The following is a 15,120-nucleotide window of genomic DNA, read 5'->3' as shown; positions in this document are numbered from 1 at the left end:
TATTTTGCCCCCCTTTCCTTTCTAAATTACAAAAGGAATTTCAAAATTAAAATCAAGACTAAAAAAAAACTACCGAAAATTAATTTACAACACTCACTCATAAATCACTCACAAATCACTTAAAAGAAGAAACTTTACAAATCATTCATACAATTAAGAAAATCATGTTGCAAATCATTCAAATAATCAAAAAACTTTATTAAAACTTAAAATTAACATAAAAAGTAAAACTAATAATCTAGAACATCAATACATAAAAAAACATTTACTACAAAAATTTACTTACAAATCACTGTTCTCAAGAACCATTCACAATTACTCACAATAGTTACCTATAAACACAAATTTGAGAAAAACATAAGATTTTGACGGTGATATCACACATTCATCCATCGGCATAATTTGCGAACTTCCAAATTATTTCACATTAGTTGAAATAACAATAGGAAATTAGTTGACTGCTATGTAGTTAAAAAAATGGAGATGACAACAATGAGTTCAAAATGGCTTTTATACAATCACACTTAAATTTAATTCATTTTCATATAAAACAAATTTAGTTTTTTCTAAAACAAATGCCAATATTTAAATTTTTGCCCAAAACTTTTGCAAAAAATCCATGTTCAGAAATAAATTTTGAAAAACAAAACAATATCAAACTTTTTGCAAACAATTTTTTGCAAAAATCCATTTTCAGAAAAAAAAAACTAAATTAATTTGCAAAAAGTAACGATTTTTGTTTTTCCAAAAAAAAATTCCGATATCAAATTGTGTATGAAAAAATCAAAATTTCATTTCAAATATAATTGAAGCTAAAAGTGTTAAAATTTAGAAAAGGACCAAATTTGAAATGATGGAAATTTTTAAATATCAAAGTGTGCAAACAAAATTTAGAAGTTCGACAAGGAAAAAAACTGAGGTGTTTTTGTAGTAAAATTATAATTTAGAAGTTAGATGTGGAAAAAAAATTATTTACTTTTTCATAGTGTTTCCTATATATAATGAAACTCTTACATATATTTGGATCTATCTCTTTCTATTATGTTATAGCGATTAATTATCAAGGTAAAAAGGTTTATGTAAAATATCATTCAAGAATTAAAGTACAACATATCTCTATTATATAAGGGAAGGGGGAGCTATGGTGTCCCCGAATGAAGAGACTATTTTATCCATTTTCCTTTCTAAATTACAAATCCACTTACAAACCAAAGGGAGATTCAAATAAAAATACTGGAAATAAAATTATAACAATCACTCACAAGTCAACTAAAATCATAGAATTGTATAATTTACATTATACAAATCACTCAAATGATGAAACTTTACAAAAACCAAAAGATTAACTTACAAACTACAACCAATACACTACAACGTCAATACATATTCACAAAAATTTGACTTGAAATCCAAGTGTCCGCTTTCTTCACAATATATGAAGTAGTGTAGTTGATTCAAAAATCAACTAAAAAACTATAATATTAGAAATTAGAGATAAATTCAATAAAATTTCTATTTTCTTCATAGAATTTTGGCCTTGAAAAGTAAAAAAAAAAAAAAAAAGACTGGTGAGAGACTTAAGTGACAGAGACTAAACCAATTAAATTTTGTAAATAAAAACAATTATACTTTGTATGTCTAATGTTCAAATTTTGACTTTTACATACGTCGAAAAAAATCAAGTTTCTGTTTTGAAAAAAATCCAAGCACGCATCGCGTGCAAAAAATGCTAGTGATTGCATAAGGGAACACCTAAGGTAATTTGGTCAAACTTGGTGAAAGTAGGTTAAGCTAAGCCAATTAAATCAAACTAAACCAAATTCGATGAAAGTCAATTAAATTCAATTCAAAAAATTGCTTAAGAGAAAAATGGATTTTAATTAAGTCAAACTTCATTTATGTCGAAGAGAACAGGCCCTTACTAGGGACCTGATATTAAGAAGAAGGACCCTATTGGACCAACACCTCGCTCAAGTCAGCCAACCCAGCATAAGTAGATAGGGGGATATAAGGGGAATATAAGGGAATCCCTACTCCCAAGTCCCAAGCATAAGTAGATAGTGGGGTTCGAACTTGTGACTTAAGTGAGTTCCCCACCACCTCCACCAAGCAAGCAAGCTTGGTTACTAGTTGTATATACATGGGATGCGTGCGTCAACAACCTTATGTAGCCATCTACATGTACGAATGGACAATTTTTAATCTAAAATTATTAATTATTTTTTTGTAGTTGTTATTATCTTTTTAAATTAAAGTGAGGTGACGACCGATTTTTGATAGTTCAATATCGTCGTTGAAAATTTTGGTCGATGATTTAATAATTCCTTGTCAACATTTTTTATAATTCTTTGTCAACAACAATTGTAAATACAAAGCATTGTGTAGTTAGGACTTAGGATATATCACAAACTTTTTTTAATTGAAGATTCTAACTAATTTCATGAATTGATTGTGTCAATCTATTTTGTCAAGTTATTAATGTTGATTGCATATTTTATTTTTGACTAATTCCATATGGCAAGTTACATTGATGCTCATTTTTTATAAAAAAATAAAACATTGCTTTAAATTATTAAAAGGTATTCTAGTCATTTTAAAAGGGAACGTCATACCTTTTTCCTTGGCAGCTTGGCTTATATAATAGAGATACTTAATCTTAGTCTCTCTCTACTTGTTTCATGCATAGATTAGTATCTATATTCATATTCTTGTTGGACTTTTTTTTGTTAATTTTCTTGTCTAGTGAGTAATTTATTGGTTAGGATTTTGAGGGAAAACTCAATCATGATTGATTTGAGTATTTGAGTTTTATATTAAGGGTTGGTCGAGCTTATTAATTGATTACTATCATGATTACTATATATGCTTGTATTCTTGTTGGCGGCCTCTTGAATGTTTGTTTTATTAAATCAAGTTAAAAAAATAGTTAAAAAAAAAAGTTGAAAAAATAGATTAAGGTTAACATATATATGCTATTACTCATAAGAGTGAGATATTGAGCGAGGGCTTCATAAATTGACATTGTTCTTATCTCTTGGTTGCATATTTGAGAATTGAGACCATAAAAGTGGTTTAATTATATGACTAAATAGCTTTATGCACCTTTGAGAGAAGGCTTAGAACTAATTATGAGTCAATCATATCAATTAGTTGTATGATCCTCCGTCCCCCATATTTCATCCCCTTAATTATGTAAATAATTAATTTCATTGTAGACAATCACATTTTTTTTGTTATTTCTCGTCGCGATCTAGTGGTTTAGTTTGATTTGTATAAAATGGATATTTCTAAGAGTACCTATCTTTTAAAACTTCTATATAGTTTTCAACTTGATATGTTCTCAAAACAATCCTTAATTTCGATCCTCTTATATATGGGTATCTTTAATACTTGAGACGATCTCAATTGCGGTATCCATTAGTTTAGTAAGACAACACGACATTGATTGTCTATTTTTTTTTAAGGGATTAGCCACCCTTTCTTAACAAGGCATAATTCCATCATCAATTATAGAAAATACAATAGTGAAGTGAAACTTTTTGTAACATCTATTTAAATCGAATAGCATTTATTATAGTGGTATCTATTAGCCACACACCCCATTGGAAAGAAAAATACTTCTATATTACAATCTTCAAAAATTAAGAAACAAAACATTAGTTTCCATTATTCCACTTCTTCACTGTTATTTTCTCATGCAACAAAATAAGAATGCCAACATATTTCTACAATAACAAAAGAATCTTCCTAAATTACACACCCAAAAAAAAAAAACAAACTTTCAACATTATATATGTACCAAAATCTTTATATATTCCTTCAATTCACAAATCTCTACCAAGGTAACGGGGCAACCCATATTGCACACGGATCCTTTAACCATTCACATTGTGTCTCACAAAGCATTTGAAAACTCGAATCATCCAAATCATAAATACCCACATCTTTTCCAGGCCAAATAAACCCAAAATGCTTAACATTCCTTTGTCTATCATCAGTAAAATATATTCGGTTCCCTTTTATTCCCCCAACTTCGACTTCTGATATACAAATCGAATTATTCATACCCAAGAACATAGCATACTCTCCAATACTATCAACACCAACCCAATTTCTCTTACCCGGATCCATTTTACAAATGCGAAACTCTCGGGTCACATAACCATTATTATTAACAACATTATTATCATCATTGATGACATTATTTTCATAGTAAAAACTTTCATTAAATGAAAACCTTCGAAATACCCTACAAAGTTTCCCATCAAATTCAACCAAGTAATATTTATGTCTAATCTTGGTTAAATCAGACGGTTGAAAAGAAATCTCTAGTATCAAACCAATATCAAGATTACACGTGTAAATCTTTCCATACTCATCAACTAAATAAAATGTTCCTTCAAAAAACAGAGCATCAGAAAACTCACATTCATTTTCATCAAAGAAATGGTCAAAATTAGTCCAAGAAACATCCCCAACTCTACAAAACGCAGCACCTTGTTTACTGAACAGTATCAAAACGACACACTCCGAGTCAATAGAAGGTGAACAAGAAATCACAGCTTTTATAACTTTTTCTTTTTGTAATTTAGGAAGTGAACGAAATTTGTTGATGAAAGGATTAAAGAGAAAGATTGAGTTTTTATCGTGTACAGTGAGGACTAACCAACCTAGGTAGGACCCAATACACGTGTAAGAAGATGGGATGGTGTGATATTGATGAGAATGATCAAACGGTGGAGGATTAACGAGGAAATTGATGAATGTACGTTGATGAGGGTGTTGAGGAAGAGAAACCATAATAGATGGGATTGGGTGTGATAAGGTGTACCGAAATTTTAGTGCGATTGATCTCCAAGAAGAACAGACGGATGAGATTTGAATGTGATGTGATGGGTTTTTTAATTTGGTGATGATGAGAGATAAGATGTCTTCGTTCATCTCTGACCAGTTAGTCATCTTTGTGAAAAAACAGGGGAATTATTGTTTGTGATTTTGAGAAAACAGGGGAGTTTTATATGTAAGTATATATAGTTAAGTTGATTTGATATTAATATGTTTTTACTTGGGGATTACGGTTTTTTTGTGTCGGTTTGTAGTTTTTAGGGTTTTAGAGTTTTAGGGTTTTAGGGTTTTGGGGTTTATTATTGCGGTAAAGCTAGAATGTGTTCATGGTTTTAGGGTTTATGGGTTTTTTTTTTATGATGCCTTTTATTTAGACTTGGAACCAATATTGAGCTGGGTCAATTTCATACTATTGCGGGATAATGCCAAAATGTAATGAGGAAATTAATTTGATAGTCCTCAACTTTCCTCGTGTTAAAGATAAAACTAATTATTAGGTCCGAATTATTTTCCGGATAAGAAAAAATTTATTTATTAATATAGTATTTTATAATAATAATAACAATTTAGTCTGGTGGTTAAGACTTTGTTAGTATATGTACTTGAGGCTTCGGGATCAAACCTTATACTATGCAATTTTTGTAATGTTTTGAGTCAGTTATAATTATTAAATATATTATTATTCATAAATCTCATACTTAATTTTATTAGTTTTTTTTAAATATTCTATCTTAAATAAGTTGCTTGCATATAATAAACGGGGATAGTGGAAAGGGTAGATGATATTAAGCAAAGCCACCTGACTTATCAAAGGTAATTTATTTTCCGCCACCTAGCTAATAATTTTTGTTTCACTTTGTCAACAATAGATTGGACCTGATGACTTCTTGTTGGTCTTTTGTGTGAAAGTGGCATGTCTAAGTAGAGATCCAAGTTTTCATTTTCCTCAATATTCAAAGTGTTTTGAAAGAGCTCTTTATGCTCCTCCTGAGTGTTAGGAGAGAAAACTACACGACTCTTGTGTTCATTAACTTTTTGCCCTGACATCTCACATAATTTATTTTTTTTTTTTTTTTTACAATGGGTAAAAGCATGAAATAGGAGGAGAACACTTAGCTTTTCCTAGCTATTGTAGCTAGTTTATGCGCTAAAATGACTTCCTCCCTTTTTACTTTTTTACAACATAAAAAAACAAAACTATTAGCTATAGTTTTTATATCCTTGATTATATGGTCTAAGTCCTTGTTGGTCTTTCCTGAACTATTAAGTGCCCTGATAATTTCTTGATTGTCCGTTTTGATTATCAGCTCCGAACATCTCCATTCCATGTCTGTCATTGCCCTCAAAACTGCATACGCTTCTGTTTGCTCCGCCGAGATTGCATATATTTTCCCCGCAAATTCCTCCATTGGATCATGAGGATTCAATATCACATAATTGATTTGATACATTTCTAACCGCAAAAGCTGTGTTTTCATCAACACGACCAAATAACAACAAGTCATCGGCAAACATCATATGAGACACTTGGACTTTATCTTTCCCGACCCAAAAGGGGGTCCATTCCCCATCATGAGTAGCCTGGTTTATTAATTGGGTTAATGAATCCAGGCAAATGTTAAAAAGATGCGGTGACATGGGGTCCCCCCTGCCTAAGCCCCCTAGTGAGGTTGATAACCTTTGTAGCTCTCCCATTTGCCAAGATAGCCGAGGCCGATTGGAAAATGCAGCTCATAATTTAATCAATAGACATGTCATCTAGATCGAGTTTCAAGGCATGATCTCACAAAACTCCACTCCATCCGGTCATAGGCTTTCTCCAAATCAATTTTCAAGGCGAACCACCCTAACTTTCCTTTCTTTTTATGCATCGAGTAGAGAATTTCCGATGCTACAACAAGGTTAATGTCCGTACCTCTCCCTTTTATAAAATTGTTTTGGTTTGGTGAGATCCAATGAGGAATAAGAGATTTCAACCTATTCACAACAACTTTCATGAGGAGTTTGTCGATCGTATTACAAAGACTAATTAGGCAAAGATGTTTGATCATTTCAGGGGGGTGTTGTTTAGGAATAAGACAGATGAAAGCCTGACAAAGCTCCCGAGGGACTTTGGACTACTAGGGTGCTGGCGGAAGAAAAGATAGTGAGAATACCCTAGAAATCTGATACCATAATGGAATATTTTCCTCAAATGTTATTATTCACATAGTGGTCAATATATTCCATCATCAATATGATCATGAGCATGCATTACACCTTATACAAAGCAACAATATCATGCATGTACACTAATTCTTAAAAACATAATATTGACTTTCCTAATATACAATATAGAATATCTTTACATATATTTAACACATATATTAAAATTTCAAAAGGTAAACTAGTTACATTGGATTATTTTTTGATTTGGAAAATGACCCCTTAAATTTGAGTAAGCTCTACATTACATATTAGGGATTAGATTTTCTCTCAAAATCATACTAATATTTTTAATTGCAACTAACATAGACAATCTTTTGTTATTCAAAAACACTAACATTCATGAGTACATGACAATGGACATTGCAACATAATATATTCTTTATTACGTTTTAATGAATCATTCTGGACCCATCCGCACTATTAAAAAAGGCAAATCACAATTATGTGGAAACTTCGATTGGTTAGAAATTGCAATTACGCAAATCATACGTTGACTTTCTAACTAACTTTTGAAAAATTTGGTACACGCCACTAGCGCGGCAATAATAATATATTAGTTTCTTTTAAAAATTCAAACAACTTTTTAAATACTTTATCAGAGTTTTGATCACTTTTCACATACTCCATAAAACTAGACAAAAACCAGAGCAGCGGCGTTTGAAGGGAGGACGATGGCGGCGGCGGCGGCGAAACTATTGACGTTAGCTTGGCCGTGCATACGAAATGAGAGCAGCAGTAGGTCTGATTTGTCGGCTAGACCTCACTATCCTTCGATGCCCAAATACCCAAAAGGGGTTTCCAAGGAGAAGATTGAAGGGTCTGAATCCAAAGCTCTGTTTTCTGTCATTGGAATGACTTGTTCTGCTTGTGCTGGTTCCGTTGAGAAGGCGATCAAGCGACTCCCCGGTATTCGAGAAGCTGTTGTTGATGTTTTGAACAATAGGGTTCAAGTCATCTTCTACCCCTCTTTTGTTAATGTAAGTTTTCTTCCTCTTTATTAAATTTTATGGGATTTTTTGTTTGTTTGTTTGATTGATTGTGTGTTAAGGTGATAACCCACATGTGAGCTTGTCCGATATTGAATAAAGAGAGGGAGGATGACTAACATATAAACTTAATAGACTACTTCTATTGCCAATTGGTTTTAGTATGAAACCTCGTATGAGCTTGTGTGTGGTGTGTGGTCACTCTCTCCTCCAGTAAACTAGACAAATTGATAGCTTTATTTATTGTAAGGAAGTTGTTTTCGGAAACTTGATGCAAAAGCGAGGGCTATACCTTTTTCTCATATACAGATTGAATCTAGGTCAAGGATGATAGCCAACTCTCAACCACCGCCTTCATATCATATAGGGTTAAGAAATTTACTATTTTTATCTATGTATATAATTTATAAGCTTTTTTTGAAAAAAAAATAGACTAACATGTGTTTAACCAAACCTGCTCACTTAAAGAATAGAGCTATTGATGTTTGCTTATATGTAAGGCTTTGTTTGGTAATTAGTTGTTACCAATTAAGTGTTACTTTTCTTCATTGCTATCTATTTGTATTTACTTATCTGATTGAAACTTATTGGACCTTATTAGACCTGATTGGAACTTATTGCCCTTATTGGACCTTATTGCAAATTATCTGAACTTATTGGACTTGAAACTTAATTTTTTAAGTTGAGGAGAACGCACCCTTAGTCGTCGTTAGCATCAACAATTAATTATAGGGTTAGTGAATGAATTTGACACAATATATAGATGCTAATATGTAGAAATGACAACTTTTCAATCTTAAGTCTGAAATAATTGGTGATGTAGCTACTCATGGTCGCCTTTTAATTTTGCTTGAAAATCCAGCCTCTTAAGTAAAATAACCATTTGGTTATTGTCCACATCAACAAACTAGAAAACCAAGAGAAAATTGTCCAAAAGCCACCTCCCAATCAAGGCCTAAATCTTCTTGTAGTTGTGTCTTTCGGTTATGATGATTAGGGTTTGAGTTCATAGTTTGTTGCAGACTTACAAGGTATTCAATTTCATGATAACTAAAGTGTATGCTTATGTTATATGACCATAAGATGTGTGAGTCTTCACATGGTGGTTTGCTGCAATGAAGAATATCTACATATTTCTTTTCATAATAATAATTGTCCTCCTTTCAAGTTACGTTGGATAACAGTTAGCTTCCCTATAATTTCTTTTTATAATAATTTATACAGGAGGAAAAAATCTGTGAAACCATCATTGAGGATGTTGGTTTTGAGGCTGCATTAATTGAAGACGAAAGCAGTGAAGGAAGCAATCAAGTAGTCCGGGTACACATAAAGGGAATGACTTGCACTACATGTGCAAATTCCATCGAAGTTAGTCTCCATGGAGTTCAAGGTATTAAGAAGGCTCAAGTTGCATTAGCTACCGAAGAAGCAGAAATCCATTATGATCCGAAGCTGGTCAGTTACAATGAGGTACTTAAAGCTGTAGAAGATAGCGGCTTTGAAGCTGTACTTATCAGCACAGGGGAAGATAGAAGCAAGGTGCAACTAAAGGTTGATGGTTTAAGCTCTGAGGATTCGTGGGAAATAATTGAAAGCTCGCTTAGGGAACTTCCAGGTGTCCAAGCTATGGACATTGATCCAACTCTCCAGAAAATCTCTCTGTTCTATAAGCCAGATATGACAGGACCTAGAAATTTTATTGAAGTGATTGAGTCAACTGGATTAGGGGGTTTCAAGGCTATGATATTTCCTGAAGAACGAGGAAGAGATTCTCATAGAAAGGGAGAAATCAAGCAGTATTATCGATCGTTCCTATGGAGTCTTATCTTTACAACACCAGTATTTCTAACCTCAATGGTCTTCATGTATATACCAGGTATTAAACATGTATTTGACACTAAAATAGTGAAGATGCTAACTGTTGGAGAAATACTGAGGTGGATATTAGCAACTCCTGTTCAATTCATCATTGGTTGGAGATTTTACTATGGGTCATACAAAGCTTTAAGACATTGTTCTGCTAATATGGATGTTCTGATTGCCTTGGGAACAAATGCAGCATACTTCTATTCAGTCTATATCGTTCTTCGAGCTGCTACATCTACACAGTTCAAGGGAACAGATTTCTTTGAGACAAGCTCTATGCTCATTTCCTTTGTTCTTTTAGGGAAGTATCTAGAGGTTTTGGCCAAAGGGAAGACATCTGCAGCCATCGCCAAGCTCATGGACTTGGCCCCTGAGACAGCAATATTATTGACCCTTGATACAGATGGAAATGTCATAAACGAAAGAGAAATAGATAGCAGATTGATACAAAAGAATGATGTACTCAAAGTTATTCCTGGGGCGAAAGTAGCATGTGATGGTTTCGTAATTTGGGGACAAAGTTATGTGAATGAAAGCATGATCACAGGAGAATCTCGGCCAGTACCCAAAAGGAAGGGGGATATGGTGATTGGAGGAACAATGAATCAGAATGGGGTATTACATATCAAGGCAACAAGAGTTGGGTCAGAAAGTGCACTATCTCAAATTGTCCGTCTTGTTGAATCAGCACAGATGGCCAAAGCACCTGTGCAGAAGCTTGCTGACCGTATCTCCAAATATTTTGTACCTTTGGTTAGTCATCATATTTCTGATTGTCTTCATCTTTTTCATAGCCTGAACTTGAGGTATGCTACATTTTTTTACTAATGTCAAATACTTGTTTTTGATCCCACAGGTCATTGTTCTCTCATTTTCTACTTGGCTTATATGGTTCTTAGCTGGAAAATTCAACAGCTACCCAAACTCATGGATACCGTCATCTATGGATAGCTTTGAGCTTGCATTGCAATTTGGCATTTCTGTCATGGTTATAGCCTGCCCTTGTGCTTTGGGTTTGGCAACACCTACTGCAGTTATGGTTGGTACTGGAATTGGTGCTTCTCAAGGTGTTCTTATCAAAGGTGGCCAAGCTCTAGAAACTGCTCACAAGGTATGTTATAGTATTTGTTTTCTAATGTAAATAATATGTATTATACTTCGAAATCATTGAGTTATTGAATGATTGACTTCTTGTCATTCTCCCACAAAAGAAATTTTCTTGCCATATCTATCAAAAGAATATCTTATTGCAACATGTTAGCAATTTTTTCTGGACATTGTAAGACATAATATTTTTGTTATTTTTGGACATAAATCATTGAAAATAATTGGTCAATTTGAAAAATATACCTTATCAATTGTCTTTAAGATTTCTAAGTTGTTTGAATTTGACATTGCTTTTTGTACTGAGCAGTATCTGAAGTAAGCACAAAATTTCTCAACTTTTGTAGGTAAACTGCATTGTGTTCGATAAGACTGGGACTCTCACAGAAGGCAAGCCAGTAGTTGTGAGCACCCGGCTCTTGAGACAAATGGTGCTTCAAGATTTCTATGAACTGGTGGCTGCTGCTGAGGTAGTTCATCACTTCCTGCTTCCAAGAATAACATTCCCAGTGCTTCTTCTCTATTCTTTTCACCCTTATGTGCATGGTCCTGATATGGTTGCATTCTGTCGTATTATGTATGAATGATTACCTAACTATATACATTACATTCTAGCTACTATCAAGAGTCTTATATAATTGAACAGTCAAGAACTAGTGGTTGGTGAATTCTGGTAGTTGTGTAAGTACTTAGGTATGACTAGCATCCCTAAGAATTCTATCAGATGTTCGATATTCTAGTTTACAGTTTATTCATTTGGTAAGAATTTATTTGTTCTTGTTTGAAGTTTTGCACAGGATGATAATGGTTTTATGGTTATTGCCAGATCAATAGCGAGCACCCATTAGCAAAGGCAGTAGTTGAGTATGCCAATAAGTTTGGAGGAGACGAGGAAAATCAAACCTGGCCAGAAGCAAGGGATTTTGTTGCAATCACGGGTCATGGTGTCAAGGCCATAATCCGAGACCAAGAGATTCTTGTGGGTAACAAGAGCTTGATGTTGGACCAAAAAATTTCAATCCCTGCTGAAGCAGAGGAATTACTTGCTGAAGCAGAAGATTTGGCTCAAACTGGTATCCTGGTATCTATTGATGGCACTCTGGCAGGGGTTATAGCAGTATCTGATCCTTTGAAGCCTAGTGCGCGAGATGTCATATCTATTCTTAAGTCGATGAATGTTAAGAGCATCGTCGTGACTGGTGACAATAAGGGGACTGCAAACTCAATTGCCAAACAAGTCGGAATAGAGACTGTCATTGCTGAAGCCAAGCCTGAGCAGAAAGCTGAGAAAGTTAAGGAATTACAGGTAAAAAGTTAGGCCACATTTATCTTTAGTTGATCTTAAATAATACACCACTTTCTTAATATACTGACTTATGTATTTCTTGTATTTACCCTTAATGATACTCTTATAATAGAAGTATATCTGAAGAAAGACTATGTAGATGTAATTAAATAGATAGTGAAGTACAATCATTATATCTTAGAATGACCTTAACTCAAATGCGGGTTATAAATTAGGGACGAAGGGAGTAATTTTTATGGTATTTAAGATCGCATAGCATCATTTTCATACATAATCATGCTGCTGCAGTACCTTTTGCTTATCTTAGAAAACTGATCTTGCAATTGCAATCACCTGTACACAAGTATCTCACTGATAACTGATAATAAATGCAGGCTGAAGGTTACATAGTGGCAATGGTTGGGGATGGTATAAATGATTCGCCTGCATTAGTGGCTGCTGATGTTGGAATGGCAATCGGTGCAGGGACAGACATAGCTATAGAAGCAGCAGATATTGTTCTGATGAAGAACAATTTAGAGGACGTCATAACTGCTATAGACCTCTCTAGGAAAACTTTCTCCAGGATACGTTGGAACTATATTTGGGCTCTGGGTTACAATGTGCTTGGGATACCAATAGCTGCTGGGATACTCTTCCCTTCATTCAGGTTTCGCTTACCACCATGGATTGCAGGAGCTGCTATGGCCGCGTCATCAGTTAGTGTTGTTTGCTGGTCTCTCTTATTGAAGAATTACAAAAGACCAAAGAAGTTGGACTCTGTTGATGTCCATGAAATAAGAGTTGACAGACAATATCTTGATTCTACTATGTAAATAGCCAGATAGGATGGCTGAGTTTGCTGTTAATTTGTAGATATTACATCATGATTTTGATTCAGATAAACTTGTAGTTGTGAATATTTTTTTTCCAAGAGGAAATTTGTAGTTGTGATTGAATAAGAGTGGGCTAGTTTTTTATGTAACAGACCAGTTCAAACAAGAATGTGAATAAGTTTGGGATGAGGTTTTTGATTAGCTTTTTTTGGTTATTCTTGAGCAGATGTTTAAACAATATACATATTGACTTCTTTATCTATTTTGCGAAATATTTTTTTGATTCTCGTGTAATAATATGAATACTTAGAAAATACAGATGCACTTAACAAGATCGTATGTGATAATATTTTTATTTTATGTGTGTTTGGGCTCATTTCTTGGACCAACCCATGCTCGGTAAAAACACTAAAATACCCCTATTTTTAGGACCATCAATCCTTCATCAGTTGGAATTGACCTAAATACCCTAATTTATTGAAATTCACAACCCCACTATATATAATGGTTGTCCCCTCCGTCAAAAGATATTCAATTCTCACCTAACAAGTTAGAACATCTCTCTATACAATTACTGTTTTCTCTCTTTACCTTAATTACCGACTTAGGCTATGTTTAGTTCACCTGAAATTTTCTGATCTGAACTTATCTGATCTGATCTGAACTTATTTTTTCTGATCTGATCTGATCTGAACTTATTTTTTCTGAACTGATCTAATTACAAGATCTTATCTTTTAGATTTCTCTCAATATATAAGAAAAAATATAGTCATATGGGGTCTTGTTTGATTCGTCTCAATGAGTACTTTATTAATATTCAATTATTATAATTTTTACTAATATGTAATGAAAGATATTTAATAGTAAAAATGAGTTTTTAAAACTGACTAATCTGATCTGATCTGATCTGAACTTATTTTTCCTGATCTGATCTGATCTGATCTGATTAGATCTGAAATAAGCAAAAATAAGGTGAACTGAACATAGTCTTAAGCGTTGGAGTGACGTTCCCGAAAAACCCCGGGGTAATTTTTCAGTGCGCTGTGCAGGTTTACCGACGTCAAAACCCATCAAAACTCTCGTACCATTTCAGCATTCAGTTGACATCTCCTTCATCATTACTTAAAGTTTCTTGACAGAAACAATGTGATTCCTTCACGTTCTTTTCTTTTACTATTTAGAATTTACACTCTTTAATACGGTTACTTCTATACTAGTTAAACTTATGACAATCAATTTTGACGGGGAAGAAAAATGAAACGAGACGTTACCCTTTCGAGTAAGCAAGTACCAACAAGTAAATTAGTGGAGCAATTAGTGCATTTTTTGTTCTTATTTTGACGGGAATAGCAATAGCAAACCTTGGTGGAGTAGTGGGAATTACAGGAGCTCAAATAAAAGGTGCCTTCTGACTATGATTGCATGAGATGGAAGACGTTTGAGGAGATACATGGTTTTAATAAGCTCCATGAATACACTATTGCTAATTGAATTAGGAGAGGTCTGCATCATACATAAAGTTATTTAGGAATCGAGTGGCACTTTTTAGTAAGGAAAAAGTGATAGAAACAACGTTCCGCCAGTTTCCATTCCAAGATTTCCAACTAAGGATTAGTTTTGAACATTTCTAATTATGTATCATTTTTTAAAAAATTGGTTCTAGTTAATTAATGACCTGATACAAAAGTTTAGCACATCAAATTGAAGATGAAAGGTTTTCTCACGGCTTAAGAGCTGCATAAGTGATTGTTGAATTTAGGGCCTGTTCTCTTCGGCTGAACTGAACTGAATTGAATTGAATTGAATTGAATGTAATAAATATATAATTAATATTTAAACAATAATAATATGAATATTAAATAATTATTATAATGATAAGTAATAATAATGAATAATAATAATAGTATTTTTGATATTTTTAAATGATAGTTATAAATAAATAATATTAATAATCATAAATTATTAATAATAATAATCATAATTAATGATA

The 15,120-nt window shown here is 33.3% G+C and overlaps 2 protein-coding genes across 2 annotated transcripts; one reads left to right on the top strand and one right to left on the bottom strand.

Annotated features, from left to right (window-relative positions):
• Positions 1-3,525: 3,525 nt before the first annotated feature.
• On the bottom strand, positions 3,526-7,683 carry LOC104892290 (putative F-box protein At5g55150). Its single transcript, XM_010678175.4, has one exon. It carries the CDS (start codon positions 4,957-4,959, stop codon positions 3,835-3,837), a length of 1,125 nt encoding a protein of 374 aa, XP_010676477.2. The 5' UTR covers positions 4,960-7,683; the 3' UTR covers positions 3,526-3,834.
• Positions 7,684-7,724: 41 nt separating this feature from the next.
• LOC104892289 (probable copper-transporting ATPase HMA5) lies at positions 7,725-13,444 on the top strand. The gene is made up of 6 exons (XM_010678174.4): positions 7,725-8,030; positions 9,264-10,658; positions 10,762-11,016; positions 11,357-11,479; positions 11,836-12,315; positions 12,690-13,444. The coding sequence occupies exons 1-6, from the start codon at positions 7,725-7,727 to the stop codon at positions 13,128-13,130; spliced, it is 3,000 nt and encodes a 999-aa protein (XP_010676476.2). The 3' UTR covers positions 13,131-13,444.
• The last annotated feature ends 1,676 nt before the right edge of the window (positions 13,445-15,120 follow it).

This window comes from Beta vulgaris, chromosome 5, assembly GCF_026745355.1.
Source record: "Beta vulgaris subsp. vulgaris cultivar EL10 chromosome 5, EL10.2, whole genome shotgun sequence".
NCBI classification, from domain to species: Eukaryota; Viridiplantae; Streptophyta; class Magnoliopsida; order Caryophyllales; family Amaranthaceae; genus Beta; species Beta vulgaris.
The sequence above is the reverse complement of the archived record's forward strand: the minus strand, read 5'-3'. Positions and strand labels throughout refer to the sequence as shown.